Raw genomic sequence first — 15,648 nt, 5'->3', positions numbered from 1 at the left:
GTCTTTACATGTAAACTTTTGGGAAATTCTAACCTCCTGCAGAGTAGTAGGGAGTGATTGCTGTGCTCCAGGTCCTGTTCCGGATGCAGTGACAGAAGGAGTGGAGAAGTGCATTCAGGGAGTCATCATTTATCCCCTCGTAATTACTCTGAAATCAAGGTGCTGAAATATCTATACTCAGGCTGACGGAAGAGAAAAGCCCCTGAAGGACTGTCTGAAACATACGCTGCCTAGGAAATGAAGAAACCGAGAAGAGGGGCGAACTGAAGAAAGAAAACTGAAATGAAGAGATGAGAGGGGATAAAAGTCGATACAAGGTCGAGCAGTTTTAAAAGAGATGGTCTAATGAGCAGTCAGATACAATGATTAATCAGCAGACGGTGATGAAGAGTGGAATGGAGATGTGTAGAGAAAGAGTGTTTAAACTGTGTGAGCCAAACTGAAACAGTTATTTTAAACTGCATGGAAATGAGTCAAATCCTCTGTGTTATTTCAGGTACCATAGATTGTCAGTCACAGAACAATGACCAAAACTGGATTTAAATGTATTGTCTGAAAATGTACTTGTTGCATTTATTTAGTGCTCTGTTTGGCTAGCTTAAAGTGGGAACATCTGCTGCTGAGAGTGTGTATGTTTCTGAATGTGTGCAATTGGGCACAATGACGTGCTTATAACTTTAGTTTATACGAAAATGTTGTTGAAATTCCTCTCTGAATTAGCTCCCCTTTCATCTTCTAAACATCCGCATTGAAAATTCTCTCTTTTCATTTTTTCCAGCAGTAATTCTCTCAAACAGGAGCCTTCTCACCCTCCCTTTCTGCCAAATGAGAAGTTTAGTTAACACATCCAGCACTAATCTCAGGACCATTATGAGCATTGCAGGGATGAAAGAATGGTAAGGGAGCGGATGAAAAGCAAGGGAGGGCTTTCACTTCTTCTCCGCTGTGCTGTCCGCCGATGAGGGTGTTTTGAGGATGTTTGAGTAGATCATTAAGGAGGAAATAAATCCTTAATTCTCTGTCTTCTCCTCTCTTCTCCTCTCTTCCCTTGTCAAAGACAGCAGTTTGTGAGCAACATCTCTAATTCAAAATGCATCTTTAACACACACACCCACACACACAGTTTCACTCTTATAAGCTATACATGCACTCAAGAGCGTGTGACTATGACAGGAAATGAATATTTAACCATTGAGCCGCAGGTGTATGGAGCCGCAGCCATTTCTTGAGTCTTCTTGAGCGCATCATTTATTTACCAGTTTGAGGCTTCAAAGTGGGTTTAAATATCATAATTTCCTCTGTGTGTTCTTTTATAATCAGGCACATCATCTCCACCGCTCCCTTCATTCAACTTCAGCCTCCATCTGCCTTGCTCGCAGGTGCTGTGGGTTCTCAGTGCAGTCGGTTTCTGTTTTTCCCTTGTCAGGGGGCGCAGGTCAGGGTGCGCTCTTAAATCTTCAATACGAGTCCGACGTCTACTCCCAAACAAACCCAGGAGGGGGATGATTTGTCAGAAGAGGGGCTGTCTTTGACATGCATGTATGCAAAATAGGAGGCGGTGTGTGTGTGTAGGTGTGTGTGTGTGTGTGTGTAAGAGAGAGCCAAAATCCTGATAGAGTTTCCTTACCTGGACAGGATGTGTAACTATGGCTCCCAGTGATTAGGCTTTGATGTTACCTTGAGTGATAGATGAGAGAGGAGGAGGAGGAAGGTTTGGAGGAGAGTTAAGGTGATGTTGCTGACACAGTAGTTTGAGACAACTTTCTTCTCCATACTTCCCCCCCCCCTTTCTGTAAGTCTTTGCCACTTTTCTATCTGCACTCCGAAAACTCGGCACGAAAAACAACCGCCTCGCCTAAAAGATGGGTGTAGCGGATGGGGGGCAGCGGGGTGGCAGCTGAAGGGAAGGGGTTTTGAACAGAAGCATGAAACAGAGTAGTGTCAGTTTTTATTCTAATGCCTGAAGAAGACAGTTAGAGGTCACTGCAGCATTCACCAGTGTGGGTTAACGCCTAAGACACACACCCCACCCACTGTAATCAACTTAGATTTTCGCCACATACTGTAAACTCAGCTATGTGACACCAGCAGCCGGAGCAGAAATAAGCAGATCCTCTCACTGACACACACACACACACACACGCTCAAATGGATCATCCCCCACATGCACACAAACACATTAACCAGTATGAATGGATGGTACCATTTTCTCCTCTCCATAAATAACAGTCCACACATGAATGTGTGCTGTTTGTCGGGGCTTTCGGGTCCATTTGTGTTCAAATAGCTTGTGTCCCTGGTAACAGAGGCAGCTAGTTAGTTGATTTCATCTTAGTGATTGATAGTGAGAATGACCAGTATAGCCTGGCACATGCACAAGTTATTCCTCCTCTACTGTAGGAGGAATAATGTACTCTGCTAGCACAAAGCATACAAAGAATCTAAACAGAAATTACCTCAGTGAATCCCGATCCCTTGTTAGAGATAAGTATAATTAGTTATCCACAGTAGTCTTATTTTTTTTTTCAGCTTTGTACATGTGTGCTTGTATCACAACATTAATCCTGTGTCTTCAAAGGACGCTATTACCTGAGAGCACTGGGACAGATGAAGAGCTAATTCCAAAATTGGATTTCTGTCTTTAGAGAAAATTGACTCCCTCTATTATAAAAAATGATTGCGCTCTCGAAGGCAAAAGCACATGATTCATATGTAGATGTTCTGTAATGGATGAAATGTTTGTTCTAAAAACTGATGAGTTTGATGTCTTGATTTCGTCTAAACTAATATACATAGCCCTGCATTAATAGAAGCACTCAGTAAGAGGTGGAAGGTGTAAATCCTCTTGTCCTTCCATTACAATGCCTCTTTTTTTATTTTCATTCCGTCTTCATTACCTCTTGACACGCACACTGTGTATTTAATAAGCTGGGTTATTCAACCCTGATGTTTGTTCCATCAGTGCAAATGAAACCTTGGCTTCTATAACTTTGCTTTTACAGTTACTGTATCCTGCGGGGGCAATTTAAAGTGGCATCACTCCTGCTGCACTGCTTAAAGAGGAAAGACACACTCCCTTTTACCATGGTCCCCTGCACACACACAACAACCAAATAAATAATGATATACATCTCGCACAAATCAAATTGCTTCCCTTATACAAATAATCACCTGAAATGGTCACATATCGACAGCTTCCTCTTAGCGATGAGAGGAGTGATTTGATGAGCCTTATGAACCTTTGAGTAGCAGTATTGATGTCATCTATATTCATGCTGGCTTATTTCAGATACATTCAGTGGATCAGGAAATGTCATTGTATTTCATTAGCATTTATACATGAGTGAACTATGAGCGTACCTTGGCCACAAACACAGCTTTTCCCTTACAAGGGGCTACAGTGCCCCCAAGTGGTATTTACATTAATTTCATCCTCCTGATGAGGTTGTCTAACTGTTGCTGGTCGTCCAGAAGTTTCAGGTCACCAGAGCACGAATATTAGTGGATATTCTGAATTAATCTGAAAGAAATGGGGACCACTAACAACTAGAACATATCCTTTAATGGGATATATCTAAAGTGGCGTCGCTTTGAAGATGTATATCCAAGAGCCAAAGCCTTAAGGTTAAGGTTAGGGGAAGCTCAAGGTTAGCAGAATGCTTACAGCAATGGTGACGGGATGCAGCACAGGATGCATCCACAGGATGTACTGTTTATATATGCAGATTAGTTGTACATCCATGAGCACATTTTCCATCGTTACTACCTGTTTGTTTCAAGCACTCCTACTTAATACAACACAATAGGATATGATTTCTGCTGTAATTATGAATGTTTAATGGAGAGAAAAGGGGCTCTGGGACTTTGAAACTGAAATGCTACCATTAATGGGAAGATATTTATCTCCAATTATCGTTTTAATGGCAAAGGGTCGTCTTGATGTTAATTAATCACAACCTATCACTCCGGCTTCATCTGCGGTGACACTTTAATTTCAGCAGTTATTATCAGCGTACACTACACTGTGTCAAGTAATAGCTCTGTAATGACCCTCACTAACTGCAGCTCACATGTCTGGCATTTAATAAAGGAGCTGGATGTCGTCGAAGTCCAGAATGTAAATTATTTGTTCGTATCAGGAGAGACATATGCTCCTCTCAACTATCCCATTGTCTATAATGTGTTCAACATGCCACCATACATACTGCAGCCATCAGGCACAATTGCAGAGAAATGCATTTGGATCTTTCATCTTCTCCAGACTACTTTTGTAAAGAGCTGTCATCAGGTAAGTAGATATGTGAAAGACATAGCCCAGAGATAATACATAATGAGGGGTGAATGAAAGTGAGATAAAATTAAAGGAAAACATTTTTGAGGAAAGGGAATTTGTGAGAAAAGAGGTGTGGGAAGGTCATACGGTTGAAAGTCTTTTCAATTCCAACAGGTATTATTTCAATTTTATGATCTATCTATCTATCTATCTATCTATCTATCTATCTTATCTATCTATCTATCCTATCTATTAATCTAGTCTATCCGTCTTATGTCTATATCTAGTCTAACTAGTTATTTAGCCTGATTGTTAAATAAATGTTTATGTGAATAAATGAATACTCAAACTCAGCTGTCAACAAGTCACTAACTCCCATGCATATGTCTTAAGCTGACTACTGTGTGCACTATAGACTCTTCTGACAGCCAAAAGAGTAAGAAAAGTTGTTACGAATAACATTAATGATGGCTCTGTTGTATTCAAGTGATCCAGTAAGCCATGACAGTGTGAACAACCAGAGCAAACGCAAACCAAAGCAACTAAATTACAACCAATTTAAACCTGTACTCCTGTGGCCTGTGGAAACTCTAGTGTTACTTAACGTCATAGTCAAATACTTGGGTCAAGATTTAGGGTGGAGATGGGTTTATTGATGTTCATGACAGACGTCAACAGTCATTTTGTTGAAAGTGTCACTTTCACTGCAAAGTTGCCACTTCCCCCGGAGATCTCTGTCATAGTAATTTCACATTAGACAAGGGGACATGCTGTGTAGACATGCTGTGTAGACTCTCATGTGACACACTGAGATTGCATTATTGGAAACTGTCAGATTGGGTTGAGCTGACCACGGTTGGCAAAGTCAACCCTGACTGTGTCATTAATAATACCCTTGACCTTGAGTCGAATAGTTAAGCTCTGAAGGCTTATAAAAATATAGTAAGTGTTTTTACGCTGTCACAGGCTTTTATGGCAGTGTTATGAGTTGTCACAATGATTGCAATAGCTCGGACCTAAATGCAGACTCAAGATTGAGCTAATAGGTTAAAGGCAATTTCAGTGGTCAGGCTTATATTGTGCTGAGAATGATAAACTGAAAAAGACTTATCATGTAGACAGGGCAGGAATAGTTTCATTATTGTAATCTCAAACAAATAACTAGTTAACATCATTAAGATATTAAAGCTTGATAAAGATATAAAGGTTAATTGCATTATCCAGTGGTTCAAGTTTATTTTGCATTAATTAATGGGTTGCATTTGTATTTACATTTATAAATGAAACCAAATAATGAACACAAGCATAAAGATACGATAGTTGTATATGTACGGTATTATAGCCTTTCTGAAAAAACACATAATAAACAGCAGATTTCCCTAATTAGTCTCCAATTTGATTTACACTTTCACAAAAATTAATGTCACCATTAATTATCAAATTTCATAATTTTACATAACTTTCTGCTTGTGTTTTGTGTGTATTAATTATTTATGAATGAATGTTGAATAACTGTTTGTTATTTATTTATTTGTTTGTAATTGTTGTCTACATGCCTGATGCGTCATATGTACCCGTTTTGTCCAGTGGGGGCAGTATTGTGCCGGTGACGCACGTCCTCAGCTTCAAATTGTGAAGAAGAAGAAGCGCAATACCTGACAGAAAATGGCTGACTGAGTGTGGGCATCATTTCGTTTGGCTCCAAGCACAGTTTTAACGCGCCCCGAGTCCTGAGCATGCACTGTCGCATTTAGCAGAGAAACACTATGTTTAAAAAGGCGAAACGAGCTAACTTCCGACGGAGGAATGAGTCCGACGAGGAGGAGCAGGAGGAGGGCAGGCAGCAGCAGCAGCAGCCGCCGCCGCCGCCGCAGACATCGTTTGGGCCTGTCGTGGAGGAAATCCCGTTTATGGAGACCTCCAATAACAGCGGCACCGGAGCTCCTGGCAGCACCGACAGCTATCACAGCAACGGCTTTCAGGCTAACGTTAACAGCATACGAGCTGTCAAGAAAGAAAAGAAAGTCAAAGAAATCCCCACTGTGGTGCCCGGACCCACGAAAGCCAGCTTGTTGAGTTTCGACGATGAAGAAGGTAACTCAACCGGTGCTAACTCAGCTAGCTGGCTCAAAGCGTGTCGTCCTGTCAGGTTGAAATGTTACTGTTAGCCTGTTTGTCTCTGCGCATGATGTGGAGCTCTTTATTTAAATGCTCAAATCGTTTCTGTGACCGCCAGCTTAACCCATCAACGATGTGCACGGTTAACTTGACTCGGTTTCTCCCACGACTTTGTTTGTCAACAGAAGGCTCGGAGGTGTTCAGGGTGAAGAAGTCCAACCACAGCAAGAAGATTGTCAAACAGCTGAAGAAGGAATACAAGGAGGATTTGGAGAAGTCTGGTTCCGTCAAATCGGACAGCAGATCAGGTGTGATAAGCCGCTGCCCATTACATACTTTATCTTCTATCTATTATGTCTCTGCCTTCACATGAGCAGTATAAGGAGTACCTTCACCTCCCTAGCTGACTGGCTTTATCACCAAACATGAGACTTAATTTAGAGATGATAAAACGTTAAACTGCGACAGTAGACCATTACTATGAAAAACCCTTAAACTTTGAGAGTAAAATATGTATTTGTACCACAAGATGGGGGTAGATCTCTGAGGAAAGGGGTGGCCATCATTGTACATTTGCATTAAAGTAAACTCCCCTTTAGGCAGAAGTTTGTCTTTGCATTGAGCAAAATGATTCTCATATTGCATTACCATCTATATGGTAGGTCAGAATTTGTCTCCTCAATTAAATCTAATTTATAAGGTTATTTACTGAGATTAAAAGAGGTTTGAATCTTATCTACAGATATAATAAAGAATCTGAATGTGTGTCTGAATAAGTGAAGCGTTCTATCCGTCACCCTGTAGTATTAGTTAAATGGCTTTGATGTAAATGGAACGGAAGTGTGTTAGATCTGTTTCCTTTGTGGCTCATCTTTTTTTCTGCATCCTTTTTCCCTAGATGCTCTATTTCAGCCCGCAGTGGCCATCAAAGAGGAAGTTACTAGCAGAGCGGGTAGTGAACAGGGGGAGGAAGAAATGGAGGTGGACAGTGCTGATGAGCAGGAGGAAGAGGCAAAAAATCAAGGTGGTCAGACACACGGGCAAGTCTCCAAGAGCAACGACGCCGGGGCAACGTTCAGCACGCTTTCCTCCCTTGGCAGCCTGAGACCAGGTAATGTTCACACATGTTTTGACTATCATCACTGGCACAACCAGTCGGACTGCTATATGAGCACTCTTGGTCTTGTTTACGTAACCAAATTTTGGTTTTCATCATTTTTTTAAAATTGAATTCTGCTACTAATCTTGGAATAAATACCCTGAAGGTCTTTCTGGTATTTGTACGCACAATTCCACAAGTATTAGATCAAGAGCTGTTTCTCTCTTACTCTAGGGGAGATCCCCGATGCTGCATTCATCCATGCTGCCAGAAAGCGCCGGCAGCTGGCTAGAGAGCTCGGGGGCGACGCCCCTCTGGTAGAGACAGAGGCTCCCAAGAAACGTCTCGTCGGAGAAGATCAAGATGCCAGCGACGATGAAGACGAGGAAGAGAAAAGGATCCGCTTCAGCGGAGTCAAGAACAAAAGCCAGAGACAAAAGATAGCTGAGGAGATAGGTACCGTGAGAAAATGCTGAGCTGACAAGTTTGTTGATTAAATGCTGCTCTTTTCAATCAGTTGTCTCTAAGACATGAACATGTCCTTCCAATGTACAGGTATTGAGGGTAGTGATGACGAGGCACTGGACACAGGTCAGGATGAGGAGGTGAGCCGTTGGGAGCAGGAGCAGATTCGGAAAGGAATCAGCATACCCCAGGTAAGCTGCACTACGCCTCCAAACAGCTGTTTTCCTGTATGACTTCTGACAATGAATGGTGTGTGTTTTTCTCCAGTTGTCTTATTATTTCATCCTACGATACAATTACTTTATTGAAGGCTGGATTGGATTTAGGTGTGACAGATTCCTATTAGTTGTTCTAGTTGTGTAGTGGGTTGACTAAACAATTAGTAAATTGACAGAAAGTCATTCATTCATATCAATTGAATAATTTATCAAGCAAACATTTAGTTTTACATTATTGTATACTCTATCATTTGGTTTTGGGGTGTTACTTTGACAACACAAGCAATTTGAGGATGTCTGCTCCGGAAAGCTTTTTTGGAAAATTCTTGGCACTTTATAAACTAAATGAATCCAAAAAAAATATCAGTAGATTAATTTATAATGCAAAGTTGCAGCCCTAATTAACTGGTAGTGGACAGCAGCAGTACTTTTAGTGGTAGTAGTAAAAGCATTATGTGTTTTCCTTGTTTCCATTGACTAGGTCCAAAGCAACCAGCCGGAGGACAACACTGTCTACTACCAGAACAGCTATGAGAGCCAGCCCTATGGAGCTTCCTACAGCATGCCATTCACCTACAGCACAGTGGCACCACAGACTGGCAAGCCGGCTGGCCGAGCAGACAATGGCTCCGTTCACTACGGGGTCCCTATTAGTGATCTGACTCCAGTATCCATTGATCTGGTAAAGAAACGCCTGCGAGATAGGTAGGTTCAGTGGAAGGCTGCAGCAACGTCTAATGCCAATCTTCAGCTCAGCTGCTGCCATTTCTGTGTGCTGTGGTCCTGATCCAGCAAAGCTACCCACAGATCTAAGGGCCAGAGAAAGAATCTGGGGGTCTGGAGTGGGGGTTGCATTAGTCCCCCTAATTACAACTCCTGTTTGACCAGAAGGACATGATTGTAGCTTGTTGTCTCCTGTTAAAGCAGTTTTCTGCTTAGTGTATGTCAGTAATTAAGATTAGACTAGTTTGGTTCATCCTGTGCCCCATCTAATTCATCTTTACTGTCTGTCCCTGTATGTCACGTGTCTGTAGGCTCGGCCAAATGCACGCAGGCAACAATGCAAACATCAAGCGATACAAACAGATCGAAGAAGACCTAGCTGCCTCAGAGAGCACCATACAGCAGCTGGAGGGCTCATCCAATGACAATGCAGATCAATATAAATTCTTGCAAGAGATGCGAGGGTATGTTGGAGACTTGCTTGAGTGTTTCAGTGAAAAGGTAAGGGAGAATTTATCTGCTGTCTGATTAGCTGTTTTCTGTTTTGTGTCTGTGTGATCTCTGGCCACTTAATGTGAACTTTAAAGGGATTTAATCCAATAAAGATTCTGTATTGTGCAATATTAAGTGAGAGTCATAAAAAACCTATTTATATTGTTTTGATTTAGCCGTTCATTTAGATACTGTTATTGAGGCTAGATAACAGTGCTGACAAGCAAATGTGTCACTTGGAGCATGCTCCATTAATTTCCCAGTCGCTTCACAAGCCGCTCTCATTTTAGTGAGAAAAATCACTTTGATCTTTTATCTCAGCGATTTACTTTTGAATATGTCTTTTGTATAGAAAGGAAATGCTGTCACTTGTTAATGAATCCGACTGTGTAATGTCTTCAGCTACTTGAATATAATTACCCTGTACCAGTCATTGCTAAACAAAGTTACGATGAGTTTGAACCCAGTATATTGGTGTATGCAAAGAGGACGAGTCCAGTTGGTTAAAAAGAATGAAACGATGTCTCTGATGCAAGCTATATCTTTGTACAGCTGTAGCTGCTTACTAAAGGCATGTCTAAACAGAATAATTGAGTCTCGATCCTGCAGCAGCAGAGCAGCAACTGTGTGGAACAGAGAGAGAACTGGCCTGCCAGCTGCCAACCAGTGTTTCCCCATCCACACTAATGTCTGTTTTAACCCTGTTAGGTGACTCTCAGTGCACAGAACATTGTGATGGAAACGGGACACTAACCAACCTTTGTCATTATGACTTAGTATGGAGTCCTTTTTAATACAGCATAAACATCAAGACTGGAACTGTATATTGTCAATGTTGGGTAAAAATCTGATTTTAATGCATTAACTTCACAAGACATTGAACTATGCTTTTAACTTGGGTTGTCTATATTCAGCTTAAACAATTGGCTGGGCATAAAATTGTAGTGTTCAAGCTTTCCTTCGTGGAAAAATGACACGTTTTCACCCAGCACTAGTGATATTTTGGTTCCAGTATTATGTTGTCCGTCATGCTCCTCTTGTCCCTCCAGCAAGACATCCCTGTGACTCGGAGCCCCGCTTATGTTTGGGTCAGAGGTCACAAAAAGCATCATATCTTTCAGGTGCCTGCTGTCCTGGAGCTGGAAGCTGCCATGCACCAGTTACTAAGGCAACGGGCCTCACGACTTGTCCAGAGAAGACAGGATGATATTAAAGATGAATCGTCGGAGTTTGCAAGCCTTTCAAGTCAGTCCATCTTGAAGGTTTTTATGATTTATTTGAACAGACCTCGTTAGTTCTCTGTGTGTCTGTGTGCGTGTGTGTCATGTTATCCATTATTTCCCCCTCACGAGTGTGATTAAGGCTAACTGAGGTGTGACTTTGAGTGAGTGAGCATGTATGTACACGTGAAATGTTTTATTGGAGGAGCTCTTTCGGCTACTCTTAATTGGCCGAGTCTCACAGTCAGCTGGGTGGTTGTAACTCAGCTCAAGCAATGAGTCACTAAGTAAAGATAAAAATCTGTTAGTGACTTGTCACCTGTCACTTTCACTGTGACATATAGGAAGTTGCATCCAGGTAAGTGACTAGAAAATGAATGATACCACAATTATTTGTAACAAATATAATGTGTCATTGTATCTTGTACTTGTTCATCTCCTGTCTAGCTCATCTCATTTATTCTGAAGCATTTTGTATTCTAAATTTGAGTACACTGTTGTGTCAGATAGAGTGCCCAGAATAAGAATGGGTTGTCTCAGCCTTTCATTACTGGTTCTAACATGTCTCCTGTCTCTTGCAGATAAAGCTGTCATGGCACCTAATCTAGACTCATTTGGTCGAGACCGCGCAGCATACCAAGAGAACAGTCGTCAGAGGAGGATCGCAGAAAGAGAAGCACGACGGTATGAAACTAATGTACTTAAAGACATGCTTCAAAGATTAAGGCTTAACTTTTGTGACATGCTTCTAGGCTAAACAGTTCTCTGTTGCCCCTGTAGGCTGTGTTTTTGTGCTTGCCTTAGACCATGAAATGCTAAAAAACACTTATTGCGCTTTTATTCCTAACAATACAGCCGTGTAGCTTGGTTTGTAAAAAATAGTTTTCTTGAGTCTGTAGTCTCTCCAGAGCTGAACGTAAGATCCTGAGTTCTGACTTTGAGGGAGTGGGTTTATTGCCAAGCTGGTTAGAGTTTATCGCACATTCTGCCTTTGGTTTTAATTGTCTTTGTGCTTTTGGTTTGGTGCAGAACTCGCCGGCGACAAGCTAGAGAGCAGAATGGAAAGAGGGCTGAGCATAAAGAAGGCTTATCGTCTGATGATGAGGAAACCTCTACTGACATTACCAGCTTCAACATGGAGAGAGGTACATCATTAAACTGTTGGAAAACTTGCACTATTGACCATGATGAGAAGTACTGGCAAATGTGTCGATTTCAGTGTGATTCAACTCGGACGTTGTGCAGCTCATGCCTAACAAAAGCCTTTCATCTCATCCAGATCGTATCATCAGGGAATGTAAGAAAATATTTGAGGATGTGGTGGAGGACTTTCATTCTCTCGACTGCATCAAATCCCATTTTGAAGTCTGGAGGAGAGACTACGCCGACTGCTACAGAGATGCTTACATAGGCCTCTGTCTGCCCAAACTCTTTAATCCTTTAGTCCGTCTGCAGCTGATTACATGGAACCCTCTCGAGGTAAGGCATTTATGTGTGTTTTTAGTCTAATGTTTTTTTTTTCATCAAATGTGGTGAATTCTGAAATCCTTTTTGTTTTTGTTTTTCTCCTGTCCAGGGGCAGTGTGCAAACTTCGAGTACATGCTCTGGTTTGAGTCGCTTTTGTTTTACGGCTTTGAGGAGCACAGCACTTTGCAGAGAGGAGATGGAGATATCAGCTTGCTGCCTGCCATCGTGGAGAAGGTCATCCTCTCCAAACTGACAGGTAGAGAAACCCACACTGCTGCACCTAGCATACTAAGATTTGCTTGGCAAACATCGCAGGCCAGTGCAAAATGTGTCTTGTGCATTTATGTTTTGTTTCTTTTTTTTGTGTCAGTGTTGGCAGAGCAAGTGTGGGACCCGCTGTCGAGCAGTCAGACGGCCAATCTGGTGGGCTTCATTCACAGATTAATGAAAGGTTACCCCACTGTGCTGCATGGGGACAATCGATACACACAGGTACTGTCCTACGTAAACATAATGTTCTTTAACTGCAGAATAAGAGATTGCTTTGGCTCTTCTGCTACAAATGTCATCTTTACTTCCTTTTTTGTTTCTTTTTCTATCAGGAGCTTTTGAAAACTATTGTCTTTAGGACCAGGCGGACTCTGGATGAAGATGTGTTCCTTCCACTCTACCCCAAAAAGTATGTTACATAATTTTTAACATTGGTGGTAGTCCTCAGTCTGTACGTTGAACCTTGATAAGTCATTAAGTGTGTTTTCTGCTTTTGTTTAGTGTTTTGGAGAACAAGAATAGCGGCCCCTACTTATTCTACCAGAGGCAGTTCTGGTCTTGTGTGAAGGTATGTACTAAAGTGGAGTCAAGATAGCATTGCTTTTAGAATAATTCCTTAATTATAGTTCTGTTCAAATGAAGGTCATGCCACATATAGAAAAGAGGTGATTTTGGATGCTTTTTAAAGGTTTACACTTGAGGAGAACAAGAGCACTTGAGAAAGTGTTGCCTTGCCTGCATGAGGCTGATTGCCTCTTATACAATACAACAGACTGCATGTGTGCGCTTGATATAGCTCGGCTACTAACCACTGGTGGTAACATGTGCTTTTGTGGCAGCTAATGGAACTACTTGGATATTGATGTTAATGTGCTGCTGTGTCCCTGTCCTGGTCTGCGTATGTGCACAGTCTGACTCCGTTGTTCCCTCTGTGCAGCTGCTGGGAAACATCCTGCAGTGGGAAGGTATCTTATCCAGTTCCTGTCTGAGGGATCTGGCTTTGGACAGCACTCTGAACAGATACATCCTCTCTGCACTGCAGACCACAGATACTGGGGAAGACAATGTTCCAAAGTGCCAGAAGGTAGGAGACGCACACAGCAGTTGTTTCATAGCTTGGTGCTTCATGTGAAAATAGACACAGCAGATCTCAAATATTCAGAATGCTTGTTCAGATTAACCGGAATTATAAGTTTGTCACTTCATTTATTTTAGTTAAACAGAGAGTTAAAAACTATGGTTGGCTTGCTTTCTTCTTATGACGCTATGTAACAAACAAGTTCATCTTGCCAGAGTCGATCTTGTGGATATTAAAGCCAAAGGCGAAGAGTTTCCACACTCTTTGGAACAGAGTCAACTTAACATCTTCACGTGTTAATGAAGTCAATTTGTCACATTTCAGTCTATGTAGAAAGAGATGGGTTGTCTTTACAGTTGGTGTGTTCCAGAGTTGTGGAACTTGGCAAATGTACATCCTCATCATAAAATCTGACACACCCCTCTTTCACTCAGATGTGGCACCGCATGTAAAATGAGAGCAAGGCATTGGGGAAAGGGGATGTCTTCACCTTGCATTTACATATTTACAACCATGTGAATACCTTTTAGGTTTTGTTTAGTGATCTCACTCTTTTGACAGACAGCAACATCATTGGGAGCAGGTACAATGGAAACGTGTTTAATTGGACAGATTGGCCTCTTTTGTCTGCTATTTTGACTCCTGTTATTCCCAGAGCTTTGTCCCTGGCCTAGAGACTGAATATGTAGGGTGTCTCATGTTTAATTACATTTTAAAAAGTGGCACAGATTGCATGAGGACCATTTTTATCAGATGAAGCAGCCCACACTGTTGGCACACTTTCAGGTATTTGATGCCTGATTCCATCAGTTTAGTCATTTAAGCCATTGGAACTTCAGAGGCAGTGTTTTTTGCTCCTTTATTATTATTATTTTTTTATTTGATTTTTTTTTTTATTTTTTTTTTACTGCTAGCAGCCTTACCTCGACAAACTTAGTTAGTTGGCCAGCTCTTGTGATCACTAAACACGGTGTCACACAGCTAGTGTTCAACACCACCTTGTCTTTTTTTTCCCCTACCTTTTTCAGGTGGTGGAGTGTTTGCCCGTGCAGTGGTTCTCTGGGCTGAAGGGCCAGCAGACGTTGCCTCAGTTGGAGCCATTATGTCGCTACCTCACTCACCTGGCCAACTCAGTGCACCGCAGCAGTCTGGGAGCGTCTGACGTGGAACGACGTACTGCCAAGTAAGAGGCTCTACTGGGCTCTGCATATACAATTAAATACACGGTTTCTTCAGCTAAATTGGCGAACTCGAATTCCGTTTTAGCTCCATCAGTGAGCTATGTTGTAATGCTGTGAGTTTTGTCCATACTGCTTCTAATATAATCCACATCTGCCAACAGGGACCAAGTCAAAGAGGTTGTGAAGATGTTGGGCCACTTGAACGCCCTAGACCACATCATCACCGTGGCAGCAGAGCATGGTATTAAAGACATTAAGCAATTTTTGGAAGCCAAGTCGTAAAGGAGGACAACACTTTTTGTTTTTTGTGTGTCTTCAGCACATTTGGGGACATGGCATCACTAAGCTGGATTCATGGAGGAAAAAAAAAATGTGTGTGTGAATAAAACTCAACAGTTGTTACATTTTACTGAAAAGAGAAGGTAAAAAAATCTTGGTGTAAATATTGTGAATAATGTATAGAAAGGTGTGCTCATGCACCCATCAACACAAGGCCGATGCTTAAACAAGGCCTCGTATCGTCAGCTCCAAACAACCACTCAAGTTATACTACATGCTGGCAATGTTTTAAACGCATAATTTATTAAGAGGAAACAATTGTTGACATGGGTTACTGGCATCTGTTCGGAAAACATCTGATCCCTGAATTCACACTATATCCAACCTGGATATCTGTAAACCTTAACCATTACCTCTCTTACATGCTCCTTTCTTCCGTATGTGCCAAAAGAACTTTCAGAACTGCACACTGGCAAAGACTGACCAGCAGCTTGCCTCCCAGTGCTCTGCGGGGCAGTTGGTATGGTTGTTTTCCCCCACACTTCATCCCACTGTACTCGCGTCACTCTATGAACTGGCCCCCGATGACCCTACCAGAGCTGAGAGCTTTGTATTCAGATTTGTAAAACTTTTTTTTTGTTTTAGAATTTTATTTGCCTGACAATAAAATATCCACTTGAACGCTGTCTTGTTGTATTTAAGGAAAACCTGTGGCTCAAGAGATGGTGTTCTTTCTCGTAGAAAGGGGTCAATCCAACATTATT

At 41.7% G+C, this 15,648-nt stretch overlaps 1 protein-coding gene across 1 annotated transcript; it reads left to right on the top strand.

Moving 5' to 3' along the window:
- The first annotated feature begins 5,905 nt into the window (after nt 1-5,905).
- paxbp1 (PAX3 and PAX7 binding protein 1) lies at nt 5,906-15,570 on the top strand. The gene is made up of 18 exons (XM_035666310.1): nt 5,906-6,367; nt 6,577-6,699; nt 7,290-7,502; nt 7,725-7,946; nt 8,046-8,146; nt 8,655-8,878; nt 9,208-9,397; nt 10,510-10,633; nt 11,190-11,292; nt 11,638-11,753; nt 11,888-12,087; nt 12,185-12,332; nt 12,447-12,568; nt 12,679-12,755; nt 12,848-12,914; nt 13,284-13,430; nt 14,453-14,607; nt 14,767-15,570. Exons 1-18 carry the CDS (start codon nt 6,040-6,042, stop codon nt 14,885-14,887), a joined length of 2,781 nt encoding a protein of 926 aa, XP_035522203.1. The 5' UTR covers nt 5,906-6,039; the 3' UTR covers nt 14,888-15,570.
- The last annotated feature ends 78 nt before the right edge of the window (nt 15,571-15,648 follow it).

The sequence above is a fragment of the Morone saxatilis genome, unplaced genomic scaffold (assembly GCF_004916995.1).
Source record: "Morone saxatilis isolate NCDOM2014 unplaced genomic scaffold, NCSU_SB_2.0 Contig20, whole genome shotgun sequence".
NCBI lineage: Eukaryota > Metazoa > Chordata > Actinopteri > Moronidae > Morone > Morone saxatilis.
This window is presented reverse-complemented; position numbering and strand designations above follow the sequence as displayed.

Excerpts from the sequence above, each read along its gene's own strand:
- paxbp1 (XM_035666310.1), top strand. The coding sequence starts at position 6,040 with ATGTTTAAAAAGGCGAAACGAGCTAACTTCCGACGGAGGAATGAGTCC. Across the intron at positions 10,634-11,189 it reads GGAGTTTGCAAGCCTTTCAA|ATAAAGCTGTCATGGCACCT; the intron begins GTCAGTCCATCT and ends TGTCTCTTGCAG. Across the intron at positions 12,756-12,847 it reads CTTCCACTCTACCCCAAAAA|TGTTTTGGAGAACAAGAATA; the intron begins GTATGTTACATA and ends GCTTTTGTTTAG.